Source organism: Aptenodytes patagonicus, chromosome 11 (genome assembly GCF_965638725.1).
Source record: "Aptenodytes patagonicus chromosome 11, bAptPat1.pri.cur, whole genome shotgun sequence".
NCBI classification, from domain to species: Eukaryota; Metazoa; Chordata; class Aves; order Sphenisciformes; family Spheniscidae; genus Aptenodytes; species Aptenodytes patagonicus.
Genome location: NC_134959.1, coordinates 22,791,480 through 22,806,887, shown reverse-complemented (window position 1 = coordinate 22,806,887; position 15,408 = coordinate 22,791,480). Strand labels below are relative to the sequence as shown.

At 51.4% G+C, this 15,408-nt stretch overlaps 1 protein-coding gene across 1 annotated transcript in view; it reads right to left on the bottom strand.

The window, feature by feature from the left end:
• Positions 1-2,793: 2,793 nt before the first annotated feature.
• SF3B3 (splicing factor 3b subunit 3) overlaps positions 2,794-15,408 on the bottom strand; it is a 30,615-nt gene continuing 18,000 nt past the window's right edge. The window contains exons 17-26 of the mRNA XM_076349449.1: positions 13,866-14,020; positions 12,548-12,722; positions 11,720-11,925; positions 10,652-10,808; positions 9,086-9,211; positions 7,212-7,424; positions 6,168-6,266; positions 5,574-5,717; positions 4,734-4,838; positions 2,794-3,713 (exon numbers count right to left, since the gene is read on the bottom strand). Coding sequence (XP_076205564.1) covers positions 3,573-3,713; positions 4,734-4,838; positions 5,574-5,717; positions 6,168-6,266; positions 7,212-7,424; positions 9,086-9,211; positions 10,652-10,808; positions 11,720-11,925; positions 12,548-12,722; positions 13,866-14,020 — 1,521 coding nt within the window. The 3' untranslated portion in view covers positions 2,794-3,572. The remainder of the gene's footprint in view (positions 3,714-4,733; positions 4,839-5,573; positions 5,718-6,167; positions 6,267-7,211; positions 7,425-9,085; positions 9,212-10,651; positions 10,809-11,719; positions 11,926-12,547; positions 12,723-13,865; positions 14,021-15,408) is intronic.

The window sequence follows — 15,408 nt, the reverse complement described above, 5'->3', positions numbered from 1 at the left end:
CAGCTAGCCCAGCTGGGTGTCCCTGGGATGCTCAGCTAGCCAGGCTGGGTGCCCCTGGGGTGCTCAACCTGCCCAGATGGGTGTCCCCAGGGTGCTCAGCTAGCCCGGGTGGGTGTCCACAGGGTGTGCAGCTTACCCAGTCTGGGTGTCCCCAGGGTGCTCAGCTAGCCCACCTGGGTCCCTCCCTGCTCCTTGGGGTGCTTGGCTACCCCAGTTAGGTGCTCCACAGGTGCTTGGCCCACCCCAGCTGGGTGCCCCTGGGGTGCTCGGCTAACCCAGCTGAGTTTCCCCATGGTGCTTGGACGACACAGTTGGGTGCCCCTGGGGTGCTTGGCTAACCACGCTGCATGCCCCCCTGCTCCTCAGGGTGCTGGGCCAGCCCTGCAGCGTGCCCCCAGGGCGGTCCCCCAACCCAGCTGGGTGCCCACACGCTCCCCGGGGTGCTCGGCTAACCACGCTGCACACCCCCAGGCTCCCTGGGGGGCTCTGCTCTGCCAGCACCAGCACCCCCAGGGCACTTGGCTCCCCTGGCCACATGTCCCACGGTGCTCACCGGGCTGGGCACCCACAGACACACTTCAGGGCACTTGAAGTGAGTGTCAGCCCGGCGTTTCCCGGCACGTGCCTGTGCGAGGGCCGCGCTGCGGGCAGGGGAGGCTGCCCAGAGCGATCTTAGAAGGGCTGGGGGATCCCTGGCTGTCTCCAGGCCAGCAGGACTCCCGCTCCCTCAGGCCCAAGCCCACGCTGTCTTCTCGGGATGCTTCGGGGCTGAACCCGCCAGGAGCAGGGGACGGGGGACACGGGACACCGTCCTCCCCCCCGCCGCCCCGAAGAGCCCCTTGGGAGAGCTGGCTGCCTCTGTGCTCGGGGCTGCCGGGCATCCAAGGGGTCGGCAAGAGAAACCAGCTATCAAAGAGCGGGGTCAGCGCTCCCAGGGAAACGCGTGGGAAGGAATGCATGCGAGGAGAGCGTGCTGGGATTCCCCTGGCATGGAGTCAGGGCCGCAGCCGCTCTCCTGCCAAGCTTCCCCCCGGCCCCGGCCAGCTCCTGGGCACAGCCCTCGCCTCCCTCCCAGCTCCGGGCTGGGGGCAAGATGCTCAGCTGCGCGCAGGGGAAGGAGCTGGTCGAGCTCCTCACCTAGGTGTCCGCAGGGATTTTGCCCGCATCTGCTGCAGGCGTTAGAGGAAGCCATTTAATAGCATTCCCTGCCCACGTAGTCATCAGCTTGGCAGCCGGGATGGGGCGAGGAAGAGAAGGGAAAGCAGGGAGCTGCTGGAGGCAGTTTTCCCTCCTTGGCTGTGCCAGGCTGGAAATCACCGCTGGTGCAAGCCCAAGGCAAACAGCCCCCAGCACACTGCACCGGCCCCGGGAGCTTTGCTCCCATGTGTCAGCAGGAGCCCAGCACCCTGCAGCTGCAGGGGCCCGGGGAGAGCCCTCGCTGGGAGACCCCCCCCCCCCCCCCTCCCCAGGGAGGCTGGGGGACCCCAGCTTGGAGCCCCACAGGCAAAGGGGGGCTTGGGGGCTCAGCCAGCTCCCGGAGCAGCCCACCTGCTCCTCCAGCCTTGCGCTGGAGACAGGTTATTTACGCAGGCCGGGCCAAGGAAGCAAAACCTTGCACTTGGAACCAGTTTGGGAACACCCTGAGTGTCCCGTCCCCCCCCCAAGGTGCGATTTCACCCTTAGGACTACCAACACACCAAATGCCAAGTCCTGCTGGAAGCACCCCCCGGTCCAGAGCAGGCATCACACCGTGGGGGAGGCCAAGGGGATGGGGAACGCAGGGAGCACTGGGTGGGCACCCCACATCCATGACAAGCCACAGGCGAGACCCCACCAAGTTCAGCTCATGTATTTACTGCTCCCCTGACGCAGCCGTCCCCGGTAAGGTGCGGGAAGGAAGCACAGAGCCCTTCACCCCCAGGCAGAGGATGGGTGGGGCAAGCAGCCATGGCTGGGTGCCACATCAGGGGTGCAGCCCTGGGTTAAGCCCCTGCCAACACGGTCCTGTAGCAACACACCGAAGCGGGAGAGTGGAGCAGAGGGGACAAAGGACAGGGCAGGAGGGCACGTGTTCACCCTCACCCCGCGCAGCACACACAGCAAAGGAGGAACACGGAGTGTTCACGGGGCCGGGAGCCACCCGTCTTTCCAAGCCCCGGGTAAGGAGCAGCGCTGGCAGCACCAGGCCCCTTCATGGGCTGCCACGCGTCACGGGAGGCCTTCCGCTCCGCGGAGACAGACCTACTCACAGGAGTAAGCCAGGGCAAAGCCGAGAGGGGAGGCAAGACCGGGAAGCACCTGCTGTGGGTGAGCTCCGGCTGTGAGCCTTCGCAGCTAGCTAGCAGGCAGCAACACCTTCCCCCAGCTGTCCTGGCAGCCAGCTGCTCCTCCGAGAGCTGCAGCTGCTTCACAGGGCAACAGAAGGAATCTTGAGCCGCAGCCATGCCCTGGAAGAGCTGGAGAAACAGTAGCTGGGGGAAAGACCCTTCCCGCCCACCCTTTCTCCACGTACCCCGCTTTGTGTGTGTCCCGGGGCAGACCGGCGCTGGAGAGCGGCAGCACTGGCTGCAAGACGCGCTGCCGGGCTCGGGGCCAGCTCCAGGCAGAGCAGGCAGGGAACGGGGGGCGGAGAGGGGCTTGCAGGCCAACACCTGCAGGGCCGCAGCACGGCTCCAGCATCCACGCAGGGCGCGGGGTTGAGGGTGTGCACGTTTCTGTAGTCCTCCTCCGCCCCTCCTGCTCCCGCCAGGTCAGCAACAGCTGCTGCGAAGGAGAGGAGGCCCAGAGTCAGGCTAGTTAAAAAAACAGGCTTTTATTCTTCATGTGCTGCTCACAGTCACAGCTTGGAGACACTGCTCTTGCCAAAGTTATTACGAAACAAAATCAAGTCCCAGACTCAGGCCTCGCTCTTCCCCACCCCCAAGAGTCAACATTGTACAAAACTCTTATTTACAGGGAAAACAGTCAGAAATGGTGAGTCCAAAACCCCCTTGCAATTCAGAGAAAAACGTTCAAGACAAGTGTGACAGTTACGCCCTCCACACAGCCAGGCTTCCCACCGGCTGCTCCCAGGGCTGGTGGAAGCCCAGAGCTTCTCGCCACCGACTACTAAAAGGAGCCCGGTAATCCCGAATCACACCACAGCCATTTCCTTTACCAAAAAGCTGGGAAATTGCAAAACCCACTTGATCCTACAAAGGCTCAGCTGGATCTGCCCTACAGGGCTTTCTGCAAGGCCAGCGCAAGACACCCTCGGGCTCCCCCACCCTCAAGGGGGGCCAAGGAGATGGGGCTGAGGGTCAAGTCTGCACCCTTCCTTGGGCACTTCCCAAGAGGGAATCTCTCTGGCCGGAAGCCAGAACGTCAGGAGCCTTCACATAAGCAGCGGGATGTGTTGGGAGACCTAATATCTGACACTGCGTTTACTGGGGTCACATTACTTTGAAACATAAACCAAGAGGAGCAAACCAGTATTTAAAAAGGGGAAAAAAGCACACATTCCTCCTCCCAGCTGTGCTTGGAAGAGCGTCCATAGGAGCCCAGCGAGAAGCTCTGCTCCTGCCAGCTGCCGCTCAGAAAGCGTAGCGCGTGCGGATGTCTTCCAGCTTCTTGGACACCTCGGGTGGGGTCCGGTCCAGCTCTTCGGCCACATTCTTCTGTTTGTTAGGCTCCATGGAGTTGAACTGCTCACACAGGTCCCCATCGATCACATTCTGGAGGGACAAGGAGGAGAGCATTGAAGTGACACAACACAGAGGCGCCAAACCCTGCCTAAACAGGGAAAAATGGCATCAGTTTGTTCCCAGAAGCTTCTTAAACCTGTCCTGGAAACAAGACCATGCTCGGTGACCTCATCTACTGAATAGCAGCAATTAGCATCAAATTAATTACTGGCCAGCTTGATTAACGAAGGAGAAACCCAAAAAGCCTGGGTGCAGCTGAAGAATCACACAAGGGAAGGGAAGACGGATCCGACTTGGGTCCAAGCACTGTGCTGGGAAGGCTGTAAAAGATGACGGAAGGGCACCTTCAGTCAGATGTGAGACATCTTTGAGATTGTGGATGCTGCAAATCAGCCTGAAGCTCATCAAAAACAAGAACACCCTCGGCGCTTGGACAGCTTCAGCTGCTGGGACAGTTTTCTGACTGACACTACACATGTTACTCTGGTAGCTGTTACCACTACCATGGTTACTCTGGTCCAGTGCTCTGGACCCTTCTGGTCACAGCATTTAGCCATCGACAGCTTCACACACAGTTCCTCAAAAGCAGAAATAGGCAGGAACAGCCATTTCTTAGGAGATTTCCCTTTTCAATGGTGGTGGAAAAATACATCCCAAAGGCAACACCCAGTTTGACCTAGCCACGCAAACAGCTATGTAATGCTGCTTCTCCTGATGGAAAAAGGGGATGATGTGGAAAGTACAGAAGCACAGCAGCAGCACCTCTGGGCTTGGGTCTCAAGACCAACCCTCAGAAGGCTCAGTACGAGGGTTAAACCAAAACAGACACGGTATATTAAGTGCCAAGTACTGCTCTCCTTACAGAGTGCTATTCAAGAGCTAGCTTCAGCTCCTGCCACAGTCACTACACCAGCTATGGTTTACGTCGCCCCAGCCCCCCCCACTGAACAGCAACCGTGACTTGCTCCTGCCACGCCTCAAAGCAGTTCCGTGTCCCAGAGCGAGTCTCTGCACCCCTGTGCCCAGCTGATCCTAAATACTCAGACCTACCTTCACCGGGAAGTAGTAGGAGCGGAAACTGAGATGGTCTCGTCCACACAGAGGAGGGTGCTCAGACCTTAAGTGCATTTCCACATGCTGGAAGAAGTCGTGATCCTGGGGAGATTAAGAATCGGTAAGAGAAGAGTTTGCTACACGTCAGTGCCACTGCCAAGGCGAGATGGGACCCATCAGCCAGGTGCTCCTGCGCTGGCTGAAACATTGCCATTACCAGATTCTGCCAGAGCAGCCCTGCACACAGCAGCCAAGGTCACGGTTACCCCCTCACCACCTCCACCCTGAGAGCACCCACAGCAGAGCTAAGCAGCCAACTGTGCCACCTTGGCCGGGATCGGCCACGAATTGGAGCATATAGCAGCTGTGCAGCACGGAGGTGAAACTCAAAGAGTGAACGTCTTGGCATCTGCTGCTCCAAGAGGCCACAGCAAATAGAGAGGACTACCTCTCTATACCATCTTCAGGACTTGAAGCATCAGTGCCCGATCAATAGAGTTTACAGGCTACACAAAGTATGCCAAAGGATCCCTCCCTCATGGACACTAAGTCACCCAAGAGCTCCTCTGGAGCACAAACAGATTTAGAACAGCAGCGCAACAAGAAAAGCTCTCAACTCTTCACAGAACCGATGCAGACGGAGGAGTTAACAAGCTCCTTCTCTTCCCCTTTGCATCGGAGCCCGTCCCGCAGCCACAGGCTTTCCTGCAGCCCAGGTTTTCACGCACTGCAGAGCCCTAGAGTTACCCTCAAGGGAGGCAGCACATTAATATACTGCCTGGGGATGAGCACACAGAAAAGCAGCAACTCTGCAGCACAATGATGGGGCTTGCGTACCTCATGGGAAGTAAAAGGGACCAAGATTCCTATCCCCCCCGATAAGGTGGTATAGACAAGAGATTCAGAGCCTCCTGGGATCAGGGTGGTCTTCTGTAAGGAAAGCACCGTCTCTCCCACGTGGTAGTTCATAATCACTTCAGCCTGAAAGTCAACCACAGAAGCATGTTTTTTCTTTAGCTTATACATAAAAGCATCAAAAGGCTTGAGAGAGGAAAGCAGAATAAATTCGGCTACCTGCTAGTTCTGAAACACCTTTCTAAAGAGGAAATGCCTTCCACCTGTGACCAGATGGCAAAACTCAGCATGCCACTGAATTACCCTCTTGAGCTGGACAAACGGATGCAAGTAATGAGGGAAAGCAGGAAAAGAAAAACGAGCGTGCTGCTTCAGTCAAACATCACTGAACAGGGATCGGCCGTGACTTCAGAAACTGAATTTGGCTCCCAGTGACAGTGAAAACCAATCACCCACAGCATGGTAGATGTGTAGGAGAACTGCCAATACATCTCCTGGACAAGACTGCAGAAGACTTCACAGAAAAGCAGCGTATTCTCTTCCCACAATAACCACGTGCTTCCCATGAAGCATTACCTTCTGCGATGCTCCATTAAGAAGCCCCCTGTCCCAGAGAGCTTTGTTGCCTGTGGGATCCTCATCTACCTCATCATTGGTGTTGGGAGGCAATCTCACCTGCATTGAAAGAGGAAGAAAGAGTCAACAGGCTGCAGAGAAGCAGTACATTATCTCCGGAGAATCCTTGTGGTCTTTGAAAGGCTGCTTTTGTGGACTCTACAAGAAACACTTTACACTTGCAGCAAAATCATCCATTTGCTCCTCCAACAAAGCCTTTAGAGTTAAATGACAACCGTGTTGTCAAGACTGATGGCCTATCACTCAGAAACACAGGCAGGACCTCATGACTGGCCTCTGCCTGGCCTGGCGCTTGCAGATCACCCTGAGAGTTATGGTCAAAATGGTTTGAAGGCAGTTCCCGCTAAGGAAACGGTTTGATGGATGTGGGGCAGGAAAACTGAAGAGGATTGATTTGTGTGCGTCGGCCAAAACCTGCAGGTGCAGTGTCTGACACTTGCCGAACTCTGCACTCCAAAGCACCCGAGCACACTTCAGAAAGAGATCAAAGCTCTGGCAGAAAGACCATCTATTCTTTCCTCCTCCCCTGCTGAAATCCAGCCAAGTGGGGAAGTGTCAGCACTGACAAAGCAAACTTTCAAGAGGAAGTGACAGAGAAAGCTAAATGCCAGCGATGAGGTTTAGTCAGGGAAAGTAAGAGTGATAACCCTGACGCAAGTCCTCATGGGCTCTTTCACAGTCACAAACTTCGTTTCAAGGCTTATTCACAGCAAGTTTTGGGGCAATTTCAACACAAGTTATGAATGCTTCAGAAATATGTTAAATTTTGACCTGCTGATGCTTTAACTTGTTTGCTTTCATTAAACTGATAAACTGCAGCCATCGGCTATGACAACAGCTAGTCACCCTGTAAAAACAAGTGAATGGTACAGGGCGTTGTCTCCAGCTAAGCACAGATTCTCATTCTTTTAAGACAAATCATGGACGTTTTAAGGAAAAATATGTCATGTCCAAAAAGCCCCAGCTTCTCCGAGGCACACTCACCACGCAGATGTTGCCAAACTTGTCTGCTCCAGCCACAGTGTCATAATCCAGCAGGGTTGCCGTAGTGACCCACCGGGGATAAGTGTCATCAGCAAAGATGATGAGCTGGTTCTCATTCCTTTTGTAGCGCACCCAGATGAAACTCTCCTGAACGTCTGAAACAATTACTCTGTGCCCAATGGTTTGGATCCCACAGATGTAGTTGGCGATGTGCTTTTGAGACAGAAAGGACAAAACCCGAGTGCTTCAAACAGGGAAGAGTAACCCATTAACTCTACCCTACTCCAACTGAAACGCTATTTCCCCCTGTGATCGATGGCTCACTCCTCATTCCCCATCATTCCCTCCAAAACTACCTCTCACTTCTGGCACGCTACAGCCCCAATCTAAATACACTGTCAATACAGGGCCTTGAAACTGTCGTGGTTTAACCCGGTAGGCAGCTAAACACCACACAGCCATTTGCTCACTTCCCCCCCCCCCAAGTGGGATGGGGGAAAGAATTAGGGGAAAAAAAAAAGTAAAATCTGTGGGTTGAGATAAAAACAGTTTCATAGGACAGGAGAGGAAGGGGAAGTAGTAATAGTAATAATAATAATAGAATATACAAAATAAGTGATGCACAATGCAATTGCGCACCACCCACTGACCAATGCCCAGCCAGTCCCTGAGCAGCGGTCACCGCCCCCCTGGCCAACTCCCCCCAGTTTCTCTACTGCGCATGACGTCCCATGGTATGGAATAGCCCTTTGGCCAGTTGGGGTCAGCTGTCCTGGCTGTGCCCCCTCCCAGCTTCTTGCTGGCAGGGCATGAGAAGCTGAAGAGTCCTCGACTAGTATAAGCACTGCTCAGCAACAACTAAAACATCGGTTATCACGTTATTCTCATGCTAAATCCAAAACACAGCACTGTACCAGCTCCTAGGAAGAAAATTAACTCTATCCCAGCTGAAACCAGGACAGCAACCTAACATCCACCATGCATCATTCTCAGCCTGCTGAATATGAGTAATGTCCAGAGAACAAGCACTGCTGGTGAGGCTATGAACTGAGCAGGCGTTGCTTCAGTGTCCTCTCACTACTGTGGTCATGAAAGACCCAAGAAGGAAAGCTTCAATTTTTCATGCGAGTCATAATTCAGGAAAAAAAACAAAAGAAAAAACACCCAACACACAAAAAAATGTTCCCCTACAAGTTCCCAGTCTGCCTTTGAGCTTGCTGGAGTTCCTTTGTGCAGTAATGAGCAACTGTCATAGGTTATGCAGCTTGCATGAGAGAGGGAGTAGGCAATTAAGAGTTAGAAACCCATGCTCTGCAATCTTTTCCTGAAGTACCAGAGATGCTGAGTAAGAAGGATCATCTACTTCAAGGAGAAAATCCCCTTTTCAAGATTCTGGGGATTTGAAGAGGTGCTCATATGCATCCTCCAACTTCTGTCCCCAGCCTGCTGATCACTTAACCTAAGGAAACATTTCCAGCCGTTGTTTTGTATCTGGGTAAGACCTCTTACATTTGCAGCAGATGGCCAAAGGCACGGTCTGCACAGGCTCGTGAAACTCCTGCACACATCCATTAACAGCCTGCGTTGGGCTGGTACAAAAAGGAACCTGCAACACTACTATCTGAATGGCGACAGGAAAGCAATGTGTGCTCGGGGTGCAGAGGGGCAGCACAACAGCCCGGTCCAGCCAGAGCTGCCAACACTGCTCTAGATGCATGCACTCAGCCCACACCAGCAAGGCACAGGCACAGCTCTGAAGTCCAAGTGCACAGACACGCTTGGGCTGGAGTAGCAGCTAAACCCTTGTTTCACTCCTGCTGCAAAGCATCACTCGCTCCAAGTTAACAGCCCAGGTCAAGAACAAAAGCCAGTACCTTATTCTCACACTTCCGAAGCAGTTTCTTCTTGCCCAGGTCATAAACACGCAAGAGCTTTCCAACTCCAATTAAGACTCTACCTTGGAACGGAGCAATGGCTGCAGGAACCTCCTCCACAGGGGTCTAGAGAGAGAAGACGACGACTGTGAGACACCCATTAACAGAGCTAACCTTACACCAAGTTTCAGAATGGATTCAGCTAATGGTTCGGTTGAAGCTCACTGGCCTGTGCTAAGGCTTTCAACGCAAAAGGCTAAATCACAATCTTTTTTTCTACAGGAGGGGCAAAAGGTCAGTCCTCTGTAGGCCTTTCAACAGCAGCACATACCACACGTGGTGCTAACAGAGCTCTGGGTACTACACAGACGGGACACTGCTGGCAGTGCACCTTAACTGAAGCGTAGGCCTGCTGTAAGAACCCCACGCTGGGCAGGCAGCAAAGGACGGCAAGGATCTTGTTGCCTTGGTTCTTAGTTTTGTTTATCCCCAACAGAAAGATTTTATGCTTTGTCTAAATCCATCCAGATTGTCTGGTTTTAAAACAAAGGCATGAATCTAATTCAGCCATCTGCCACAGACGCTCTGAAGCTGCCACTGAAGAAGCGTTACATCTGAACAATTACAGTGTGCCCACAATTCCAGTAACTCAGGGCTGAAAAATCTCCCACCACTAATCAATCCAAAAGGATCAGCCACAGCAGAGAATGGGAACATGTAGAGAGCTTCCAGTTACAGCATTCTCAGCTTGGTTGCACTGGCTAAGAGAAGTTATTTCACATCATCAGCTCTGTCAACTTCCAAGTGGGTGTTCAGTGGCACCAGAAAAGGCCCTGGTCCAGGACAGAACCCACTCATTGCATCAGGACCGTAGGAAGTGAGTAAGCCACAACGTTCCTTTCCACGTGCTCATCTGCTCAAATCTCGGCCATGCTGGAAGCATGTGGGAAGAAGAACAGAATTTTGTTTTAACAGAGTTCTGCTGAAACCCTCGCTAAAGCCCCAGAGACCTGTCAAGCAAGTTGGTCACTAGGCGACTAATCATTTCTACATGCAACCAAACCAGCATCAGACGAAAGATGACAGTTCACACCAGCTTCATGTGGCCAGCCAAGGACTGAGAGCCTTAGCACCAGGGCTCAAGTGACCCAAGTATGAATTTGCTTTGTAAACAAGTGCTCAGAGCAGCTCTCTGAGCTCATACTCCAAAAAGGAAACAGAGCTGTTTCTCTCTGCTCCCTAACAGGGGCATGATAAACACTGCTCCTTTCCCATTTACCCAATTAGATGGATAAGACTATAGCAAAGACTATATGCAAAGGACTGGGACTCTCGGGAGATCTGTGTTCAATCCTCATCTCTGCAAAAAACGTCCCAAGTGATTTTGGAGGAGGAAGCTTATTTTCTCTGAGGCTGCTTCCAGTGTGTAACATCAGCATGATGATCTTGCCAAGAATTCATTGAGTACTGGCAATATCACTATAGCATTCAAGGTGAAATAAAAGCTATTCCAATGCTGCCTGTAAACGACCCAGTCACCCAAACAGGCCTTTTCACCCCTCTCACCTTGTGCAGAAACTCCAGCTTCTCACCACTATTCACCAGCTTGTATGTGTAGACAAATCCTCCAGCAACCGAGCGTGGGTTCAGAATCAGGTCCTTGGCGACTCCCACTAGCACATACCACTCATCACCAGTATTGGAGAACCGGCACACAGCCACGCTGGGGATGACAAGACACGGCAGGAGATCAGCGCGATCACGACACAAACCAACGCTGCACATACGGACTGGATTCCCTGACAGCACAACAGACAGGCAGAGATTTGGGAGCCCACCCTTCCAACACTGACATTTCATTTTCAGAGGTAATTTTTCCTCCCTGCAGAAATGTTTAACGCAGATTCTTTCATTTTTCCACGCTCCCCATTATAAAAAGATGTGCTCCAGCCGTCACATATGCCCAAAACATTAGTTTTATGCTTTCACAGGCTGGACACTGCCTAGCAATGTGCAAAGCTCCACTAGACGCTGTTTTTCAAAGGCTGTTCCAATTTGGACATGTACATATAACTTTCCTCATCTTCCAGTGTTATTTCCTGCCTGGTGCCTAGCTCAGCCAGGTTGGGAATCCTGGACAAAACAGGACAGAGTCAGCCTTTTGGACTAGCATGACCTAACTCCACTTCACCTGCTGAAGCACTCGCTATTCTTCATGGTTATTGTGTTGGTCTTCCCCTCCAGTCCCTCTAACACTTCCTTCCCACTTAATCTATGCTCAGTTTATCTGAATGAGAAGGGGAAGTGAGAGATAGCAGCACATTCTCTTGTTCCCGGCTCTCTTATCTGTCATTTACATCCCCGTGTTGTTCTTTAAGCATTGGGGTTCAGCAAACACATCTGAAGCACCAGCTCTTAGTGTCACATGCAGACAGGTCACGGTGGGAAGGGAAGGAAAGGCAAGACAAAAGCTTTAAGCATGTGGCAATCACTTCTGGAATTTCAAGCCAGTCTCTTGATAACATGCTGCATCTGGATTTCAACTCAGTAACAAGCTGAGCATAACAAGGAAAAAAACCACATTAAGACTCATCACAAGCAGAGATTCTTGCTGCATCTGGCAATGCTTCTCACCTGAAGGCAGCTTCGTTCTGCTCTAGCTGGACCAGATCTAACGTATTTCCCTGGATGGGGTTCATCACCCTGATAACAGAGGCCCACTGTCCATTCCCTGCCTTGGGAGCACCAAAGATGGACTCGGGAAGATTCTCGTTCAGGAAGGCTGCAGCCATCTCTGCAGCCAACTCCCTCTCATCTTCACCTGCAGCCTCCACCATTTCCTATGGCACATTGAAGGACAGGAGAAAAGAACAGCTAAGCTGATTTCCTTTCCAGACATGCTGATGCTCTGCATAAAATATAGCCCCCCCCCGCCCTTAAGTCCAGGTATTCCAAGGCAAGGTACTGCCTGCGAAGACATAAAAGCCACCGAATCCTAAAGCTTCCACCCGCCCCGAGCTTATTCCCAAGGGAGCCTCTGCAGCTCAGAGCACAGCAGTGTCAGCTCCGCCCTGCCCAAGGGGCAGTTGTCTGGGGAGCTATTTCTCCAAATCAGCAACTCAGGAAACAACATTGAGAAGAAAATAACCCACTGAAATCCAAACATCCTCAAAACAGTCACAGAAAACCCAGAGAATAGTCTTACACAAGCAGGACTGTTCTCCAATACGTGGTTCTTAAAGTCTGTCATAATAACATGCAAAGAAAGGAGCACTGGGGAGTAGTGTATTCCGCTGAAATTTGTGTTTCGAGGCAAATCTTCACTCCCTTCAGCCCCTGCATTCACACAGGGCACAAAAACTTGCAGGCAACAGCAGCCGGGAACTAGCGGGCAGGGAGGATTTCCAGCTGCAGAAGTCACCTCTGGGGAACGGATGGGTACCTGTCCCCCACCCCAATTACCTCAGCCATTTGCTGCTTCCTCTGTGCCTTGGTGGCCTCAGTGTAAGCGTTGTGGTCTGTCTCAATGATGATCAGGTTGTTGCTCTCTGGGTGAATGACAAATTTTCGGGGTGTGTATTGCAATGGGAAGGCAACCTGGTTGAAGACTGCCCCCAGCTTCTCCAGTGCCAAAATCCTGGGGGACAAAGATGGACCTTGTTTAACACATGTCACAACAGCAACACAAGAGAACACGGCTGGAGTCGAGCTTTACGTCTGTGAAACTGGCCAGTGCTGGGAGACAAGCAGCACCATTCTCGGGCCAGACAGCAACTAGCAAACAGCTCCAGAGAGGAGGGCAAAACTAGCATCCTAAATGGGAGCTTATGCTGTGAGACAGGTGTGCTCTGCAGCACGGGGTCCTTGACTTGAGGGCTCTCACTGTCCCAGGGTGCGTTCCAAGTGCCCGTCCCTTTTGGACACGCTTCTGTGGGGCTGAAGCAAGTCTACCCTGAGAGGAACAAAGAGCACACGGAAGAGGGAAAGTGCACATTTGGGGAACACATCATCCGAATCTAAACGTGACCCAGATTTTGACATGTAATCAAATGCTCCTCAGAGGCACTTTAGTTAAAAGAGTATGAAAAATGCAATGCCAAGTCTTTCTTCCTGTGACTTGCCAGCTGAAATGCCAGTTCTTCTGGCATTTGGTGACTAAAAACCAGAAGTCTCTCCAGAAAGAATGACTCCTTTAAAAGCAGTGAATGCTGTAATATTTCCATGAGGACAGATATGAAAAAAGCGCCTGTTCAAGTGCATAAAGCAGAGCTCCTGAACTTGTGTTCCCCTATTATTTTATCTTTTTAATATCTAAGCTGAACTTTAAAAAGGCAACAAATACAACCCTGTCATGCCTCTGATTTCTTAAATCACGTGGCTTATTTTCTGCCAAGTAGCCAATTCAGATCACAAACCACAAGATCCTCATACACAACAGGTTCACATTTATTAACAGCTCCCTACTCTCTAAGGGACAGAGAATTTAAGGATAACTTGAATTATATTTGTTATTTAAAAAAGCTAGAAAATACAAATCAGAGAAGTGCACCCAATTTCTTTTTGACAGCATGACTATCCTTGTATTCCATTTGTTTTCTGAAATCCACCCAAGTGTTTCTGTCAAATCATTATCCATAACCAAATAACCTCAAAAAAACCTTAATTCTTAAGGTAAGTCACTTTACCTCTTTCCTTCTGAATATCTAGTGCGAATTCACCACCTCTCCCCCTGCCTGGCATCCGGGCCCAGAAGTATTCGTTTTCCCCCATCAGTTCTTACCTCAATGTGTTTGTGGAGATGGCTACAATGCCCTCTGGGCACTGCTCAGAAGCAAAACCAGACGCAAACTCCAGTGTCTCGTACGACAGGGGAGTCAGGTGGAAGCGTGACTGATAGGAATAACTGAGCCAGGAACGGCTTGACATGGCCAGCACCTGCGAAAGACATGACAAATTTATTAATTAGGTCTGGGGATGGAGGCAAGCTCACTCCTTGCAATGGGAATGGATGTACAGTGCCGGACTCTTACCCACTAGAACAACTGAATTCTTGCGGGTGGACTCCACCCAGCTCAGAGCATACCTTCAGAGATACTGCTCAAAGACAGTTTGATCTGGATATTGCATATGGCACAAAGAGGAACTTTAAAGCACCATCAAGGCAACAAATGCTCAAACTAAGGCGCAATAAAAACTGTTATCTGTAAAAGCCAAGATCAACAAATACTTCTATATCTTTTTTTTTTTGGTAAACAATAGCCTGATCTAATGGGAACAGGTCTTTAAATATTTACTGCTTTGCCACAATTCAAATGCTGTAGCACTCTAAGTGAAATTTACTTAAAATAATCAGTAGCCTATTTTCAATCAAGTTAAGGGAAACAAAGGAAGCAGATGGACTTCTAAACTCTTCAGCTTTATACATTTGGCTCAATCAATTTCAGTGCAACCTTACTTTCTGCCTGAGCAACAAAAGCTGGAATTACATTGAAACGCTCACAGGCTACTCTGAGCCCATCACTGACTGGCCAGAAGCAGTATGTTTTCTTCTCCCCATATTGTGAGACAAGGAACCAAGACTGGTCTCAAAGTAGAAAAGCACTCAGCTATTCTATAAGCATTCTCTGCTAGAGCTGCAGAGCACCTCATCTCCAGGTTACGGCTGGCAGACTCGGCAGGAGCAAGTTGAAGAGATTCACCTGGTGTACCATAACATTAAAGCAGAGCTCAGATTCCCAGATCCAGCCCCCTTCGCTGACCAGCAGTATTTCTCAACTCTGAAGGTGTCATCCAAAAATGAGTCAAGCAGGGGGTGGCTGATCTCCCCAGTGCCACATCAGAAGGGCTGGAAATGGCACTTCTGATGAAACATGTTCTTCCCTCTACGCCAAATCCTGCAAATATTTTCCCTGAACCATGCATGGCAACTGTCCAGCCCCTGGCTGCACCATTCTCAACATACGCAGGAGACGACCATCCTGCATCAAGCAGTCAAGCAGTCAAGGGGTAAGATTTCTGCGCGGGGCTCTTTCCGTCTCTGCACTGAGGCAGGCAAGATGAGGTTTTTCAGCGTCTCTAAGCCCAAGAATCTGCTCAGAGCTTTCCAGACATGCTGCAAACACAGCCTATGGGTCAGATGGGTCCTAGTTCAAAGAAGGTAGGGCAGCACTACACATTACTTCCTAATAAGAGGAATACCGACAAGAACAAGGCTGTTTGTGAAAGAGCAAGCTGCGAGCCATGCAGCTCCATAATGAAGTCATTCTACTTCCCACCCTTACCCAGAGGGTCCTGCCGTGCTGCAAAGATTCTTCCCCACCCTG